Source organism: Pogoniulus pusillus, chromosome 24 (genome assembly GCF_015220805.1).
Source record: "Pogoniulus pusillus isolate bPogPus1 chromosome 24, bPogPus1.pri, whole genome shotgun sequence".
NCBI lineage: Eukaryota > Metazoa > Chordata > Aves > Piciformes > Lybiidae > Pogoniulus > Pogoniulus pusillus.
Genome location: NC_087287.1, coordinates 18,007,687 through 18,014,196, shown reverse-complemented (window position 1 = coordinate 18,014,196; position 6,510 = coordinate 18,007,687). Strand labels below are relative to the sequence as shown.

At 41.9% G+C, this 6,510-nt stretch overlaps 1 protein-coding gene across 1 annotated transcript; it reads left to right on the top strand.

Annotated features, from left to right (window-relative positions):
* The first annotated feature begins 435 nt into the window (after positions 1 to 435).
* Positions 436 to 1,423, top strand: FSHB (follicle stimulating hormone subunit beta). Its single transcript, XM_064163843.1, has 2 exons — positions 436 to 594; positions 1,185 to 1,423. Exons 1-2 carry the CDS (start codon positions 436 to 438, stop codon positions 1,419 to 1,421), a joined length of 396 nt encoding a protein of 131 aa, XP_064019913.1. The 3' UTR covers positions 1,422 to 1,423.
* Positions 1,424 to 6,510: the final 5,087 nt, after the last annotated feature.

The following is a 6,510-nucleotide window of genomic DNA, read 5'->3' as shown; positions in this document are numbered from 1 at the left end:
CAAATGCTGGATGTATTTAATTGCTTCTGAAAAAAATATTTTTTTTTGTTCTTTCTCTCCCTAGCTTCTTTTTCTTTCTCCTGAAAGACAGGACACAGTCTTTGTACAGAAGCTTAGATAAAAACGTTTCATCGCAGGTGATAGGGTAGTACTCTGCTATTATTATTCTGCAAAGATTGCTGAGATGCCACTTCAGTGACTTAGGAAAAAATCAGATCTATCTATATGTTTATTGTTGAAAAGAGTTTATTTAGTGGCTTTCTCCTATGTTCTCACTGACATTTCTGACAGATTCCTATTATAGCACCACTTGAGAATCATGTGAAGGCTCAATTTCCCCTTGTTTCTATAAATATTCCTGTTAAAAATAACTATCCCTATACTACAATTATAGATACCTTTATATATCTCCTCTTTTTTTGCTTTATACACAGGATGAGGACATTTAATTGCTACGTGCTGCTGCTTTGCTGGAAAGCAATTTGTTGCAACAGCTGTCAACTCACCAACATTACCATAGCAGTGGAAAGAGAAGAATGTGAATTCTGCATCACAGTGAATGCCACATGGTGCTCAGGATACTGCTTCACAAGGGTAAGAACCTTAAGTTTCATTGCAGGCACCAGAATGAAGTGATGTCTGAATAACCCATTTCCCCAGTCCATAACGAACACACAGCCTTGTTAAGGGACAGGTTGAGTAACTGCTGAGCTATTTGGCAAGCAAATAGATACAGCTAATCTGAACTGCAAAGGGTGAAAAGATGCTAGTTAAATTCAGACCTTTAACTGGCCGCACACATTGTTTATATCATATAACTGGAGTTGAAAGCGTTAAGGTCCGGATCTATGCCTTGTGCTCAATTTGTGGCTGCCATTACTATGTAAATGGCTCTACTTTTCCAAATAAAGAATCAAGCAGCAATTGACCTGCAGGATTGTTTGGTGATTGTATGACACATATTTGCCATATCAGTTCTCCTGAAAGGAGAAATCTAAAAACCTAGGTGAATTAGGTGAATGTAGGTGAATTAGGTGAACCTCATCCCCATCTTTTGGACCTCAGTGGGATTTTCCTGCAGCTTTAATTTTCACCATGAGGTACTTTCTTTTATTTTTTTCAGATTGCATTATTTTACCTCTTAACAAATTTGAAACCAGGTATTTCCTTCTTGTAATTTGCAGGATCCAGTATATAAATATCCACCAGTATCATCTGTTCAGCAAACGTGTACCTTCAAGGAGGTTGTGTACGAAACAGTGAAGATCCCTGGTTGCGGTGACCATCCTGAATCTTTTTATTCCTACCCAGTAGCTACAGAGTGCCATTGTGAAACCTGTGATACTGACACCACTGACTGCACTGTAAGAGGACTGGGGCCATCCTACTGCTCTTTTGGTCAGAATGGAAATAACCAATGAAAAGTGCTGGAGATGGCAGTTTAGCTTTAAATAGTCAATTCTAAATGAAGGTCCTGATGGTGCTTAAGTGGAAGATAATAGGCAGAGCTATTTGGAAACTGACCACATTGGAAGAAGGAATTTTAAGGACAAAATGGAGAGGTACTGACTAAACTTCTCTTCACGCCTTCCCTACTTATCAGTTTCCTTAAAATCATTCTGTAGGACACTGCTTCCAATTGCTTCTGTTCTCACCATCACCTCTTCGCTTTACACCTTCATTCTTTATGTTCCTGTATTTCTACTGCATTTTCTATGCTAGCTTTTGCTCCTAAAAAGCTCCCAAGTTCCAAGTCTTTATTATCCTCTATTTTCATCTCTCCATAGAACACACTTCTTACAAAAAGCCTTGCAGCACTGTTTTTTTCTACAGCCAACATCTGTGCCTTTACATTCTATTATTAGAACTCTAAACTTCTCTCAGCTGACATCCTGACTTTTAGGGGGCAAAATAATTCATATTGTCATTACACTCTGGATCTAGCAACAACATGTTCATGTAAGAGCCAAAATCTATGTTCAAATAGTGAGTATCACCTGAACTCTGGGGCCTTCTGAGTAAAGTTTGCTAGCTCAGGCTCAGTAGGACATTATCACAAGTAGCATGAGCTTGAGTTCATACCCAGCTGACTTGAAAAAGAATCAGCTATCTGTTTCCACCTGAGTGAATGTATCCTAAGTCAGCTAAACAATCCTGAAAACATCACCACGTAGCAGAAACATTGGATTTCCCCTCATTATGCAACAGAATGCAATAATGGGGAGGTTTGTAACACTGTTTAGCACAGGAGGCTCACAAACTATTTAGGGATGAGTCTAGAGGCACCTGATCCAAGCAGTACACACATGGTGTGATAACACACCTTTAAAGTACTGCACAGGAGTTCCTTCTGAGAAGGGAAGTTCACAGCCTTCTGCAGCAACCAAATTCTGCAACATAAAGTTGGGATGGTCTGGAACCAAGCTGGAGGACTGGCTGAATCAGAACAGAAAGTGATCTAAACCTGCAGAATGAAATCCCATCAGGAAAATGAAAAGATGCTGCTCTTCATCAGAAACAATCATCTACAGAGCCACAGAATGGAGAGCAATTGGTTCAGCAGCAGTTCAGCACCAAAGATTTGGAGGTTATACAAGCAGTAGGAAAGTGGGAATGTAATCAGCAGAGCCTGCAAGACACATCTTACCACTTAGTTCAACACGAGTCTCAACTGAGTTGTTTCCAGCTTTGGACAGAGAACTTCAAGGCATTCAAAACCTGTAGAAAATCCACAGAAGAGTAATAAGAGTGGACCTTAGAAAGCCTTAGAAGAAAAAGATTTAAACAAAAGTGGTTGCTTTATTTATGGGAGGTAGTACTTAGGGGGGGTGGAATTAGCAGAACCTTTTACATGCTTGAAGACTGTTACAAAGAGAAAAGCAACAGTCAGCTCTCCATGTTCACAGTGAACAGAACAACAAATGAAAGATTCAGAGTAGCCACTGACAACTCCTTTGACAGGTACAGACTGAAATCGTCAGGGGGGGTGGGGAAGAAAGGGGGCAAAAGAAGGGAGTGGGGTCTATGGAGTCGTGACCACTAACAGGCCTTTCAAGAACACATTCAACCTGTTAGGCAGGACAGAGAAAGTTAATTTGCTATGAAAAAAGGGAACGAAGTAGAAGACGTCTTGAGATCTCCTGGCATGTCTGGCTTTTGACACCCTTACAGACATGTTTACATAAAGGGAATTTGTCTGTTACTCTGGATCTTTCTTATCATAGGTATTTTAACTTATTGCATTTTTAGCTTTTTTTTTTTTACTGAAAGATATTAGCTCTGTTAATTGTATTTATAAGATTAATCTGCAGGGACATTTTCATGTCAGCTTTAAATAAGAGTTGACATCAGTTAAAACTAACCACATTGTTCATGTCAGCAATTATTCCATTCTGGACAAGAGAATTTTGAACTAAACTTGCAAAACAGTACCAAAAAAAAAATGTGATGTGAGAAAAGATGAGTTTTCAAAACAGGTCTGTAAACACCTGTATTGTCTGTTATGCACTTTGGAATAATAAAGACAATTGCATTGCACTTGTGTTATGTATGTCTTAATGAGTCTGGTAAAACACTTCAGTCCACCTGCCCAGCTCTAAATCAGGTTTCCAGCCCCCCTCAATTTTCTTGACATAACTCACACGCCCACCTGAGTCATATTTCCATTATGTGTCCACATCTCTGTCACAAAGCAGCTTGCATGTAAAAACGAAACTCATACAGCTCTTATTTCATCCTACAGACAAATCACAGCATCACAGTATCACCAAGGTTGGAAGAGACCTCACAGATCATCAAGTCCAACCCTTTACCACAGAGCTCAAGGCTAGACCATGGCACCAAGTGCCACGTCCAATCCTGCCTTGAACAGCTCCAGGGACGGCGACTCCACCACCTCCCCGGGCAGCCCATTCCAGTGTCCAATGACTCTCTCAGGGAAGAACTTTCTCCTCACCTCCAGCCTAAACCTCCCCTGGTGCAGCTTGAGGCTGTGTCCTCTCATTCTGGTGCTGGCCACCTGAGAGAAGAGAGCAACCTCCTCCTGGCCACAACTACCCCTCAGGTAGTTGTAGACAGCAATAAGGTCTCCCCTGAGCCTCCTCTTCTCCAGGCTAACCAATCCCAGCTCCCTCAGCCTCTCCTCGTAGGGCTGTGCTCAAGGCCTCTCCCCAGCCTCGTCGCCCTTCTCTGGACACGCTCAAGCATCTCAATGTCCCTCCTAAACTGGGGGGCCCAGAACTGAACACAGCACTCAAGGTGTGGTCTAACCAGTGCAGAGTACAGGGGCAGAATGACCTCCTTGCTCCTGCTGACCACACCATTCCTGATGCAGGCCAGGATGCCACTGGCTCTCTTGGCCACCTGGGCACACTGCTGGCTCATGTTCAGGCAGGTATCAATCAGCATCCCCAGATCCCTTTCTGTCTGGCTGCTCTCCAGCCACTCCGACCCCAGCCTATATCTCTGCATGGGGTTGTTGTGGCCAAAGTGCACCTCTCATTTCCATTTTGCAAAGGAATCTGTTCAGAACTTTGAATCTAAACCTGTATCTTGTGAAGTCAAAAGAGTATTGGGGCTAATGTCAGAATATAAGCAAAAAATCCTAATCATGCACCACTTCAAGCTTCCAGACTCCCACCTCACCTCCCTCACCTTAGGTACCAACACTGAGACTCAAAGATGCAAAGAAAAAGGTACCCTTCACAGAAGTACTGAAATTAGAGCCCTTGGGAATATCTCTTTTGAACACTTTCTCAAACCCTGCCCAGTGCCTAGATATGAGTTCTGAGTCTCTTCCACAATGCTGGCTTTTTGAAAAATGGGTATCTCACACATCAAAGGCTTTCTGGTTTCCCAAAGATCAGTGAGGAACAGCAAACAAATAATTTATTGAATTTATTTTCTACTTCTAATCAGAAGTAATGACACAAAAGGCTGAGAAAACATAGTCCCCATATGAAGTCTGGTGTTAACATCAGTGAGCTCTGAATGCATGCCTCCATTGAGATGAAAGGACGTCAGGAGGAAGTTCTTCACAGAGAGAGTGATTTCCCATTGGAATGGGCTGCCCAGGGAGGTGGTGGAGGCACCGTCCCTGGAGGTGTTCAAGAGAAAACTGGATGAGGCACTTGGTGCCATGGTCTAGTTGACTGGCTAGGGCTGGGTGCTAGGCTGGACTGGATGATCCTGGAGGTCTCTTCCAACCTGGCTGATTCTATGAAACTAGCATTGATACTCTAGTCTGAAATAAAATCTGTTTCAAAGGTCAACAATGACTTGCTCTGCAGCCTGATGGTAAATACTCCCCTGCCAGTAGTTTCACTGACAGAGATCCACAAATTCTTAAGAAAGGTTGGCCTGACTTGAAGATATCTTGAGCTACCTTTCTTACCTTGCAAGACAGACTTTGAATCTGCCTTCTCAAATTTCACAATCATAGAATCAACCAGGTTGGAAGAGACCTCCAAGATCATCCAGTCCAACCTAGCACCCAGCTCTATCCAATCAACTAGACCATGGCACTAAGTGCCTCATCCAGGTTTTCTTTGAACACTTCCAGGGACAATGACTCCACCACCTCCCTGGGCAGCCCATTCCAATGCCAATCACTCTCTCTGGGAAGAACTTTCTCCTAACATCCAGCCTTACTATTCCATGCCCTATACTAATTTAATTAAACTTATTTTTAGACTGTGTTTTTTCCAAAATTTTAGTACATGCAAGCCACACAAATCAGTGTACTCTGAGGTCCAAATTTCCTTGGAATGATTATTTAAGAAAGATATTTAAGTCATTTGTATGCTCTTTGCCTAGCTCTGTCATGACAAATAAATGGGAGCTCTGTTAAAAGATGGAAGCCTCTGCATGACCTGCTAGTCTAAATACTAAACTGGGGGGTTAGCCTTTAGAAACCTTCCTAATCAGAATTTTGGAAATGCCTCCCATGAGCCTAACCCTTCCCACTGAAATCAACAGGTAAAATAGTTTTCAACTTTAATAGAACTGTTTTGCCAAGAGTGAACTTTTTCCAACTGTATAAATTCTAAAGAGAGGCTCTGCAAAACGACCTTAAAATCTGCCGGATTTCAGCCACCAGCTGACAAAAACTAACATCACAGGGAGTAAAAACTGTAATTAAGTCTTTCCAATATCCAGACATATCAATAAACTGCACGAAGATTATTCATCCCTGCCACCACATCTGTGGGTGAATTAATACTTTCCATCATTTACTATGCAGACAGTTTGACCTTGATCTTATAAGTGTCTGTGCCAGTTGTACTTGAAGCTCTCCAGACATCAAGATGGGAACATGAAGTGCAGCAGCAGTATTCACCCTCCTACTAATTGAAATGATCATTTAATCCTAATTGCCTTTTTAGGTAGCAGGCATACCTTGATTTTACAAAGAAATACAAGTTCCTCACTCTGAAGCCATTAATGAAGCATCAACATATTAGCAGCACTCTAATGTTGTCAATGCTCAGCTGTTATTCTCTGCCTAAATTC

Bases quoted from the DNA above. Each gene is read 5' to 3' on its own strand.
- FSHB (XM_064163843.1), top strand. From the start codon at position 436: ATGAGGACATTTAATTGCTACGTGCTGCTGCTTTGCTGGAAAGCAATT. The intron at 595-1,184 runs GTAAGAACCTTA...TGTAATTTGCAG, and splicing joins CAGGATACTGCTTCACAAGG to GATCCAGTATATAAATATCC.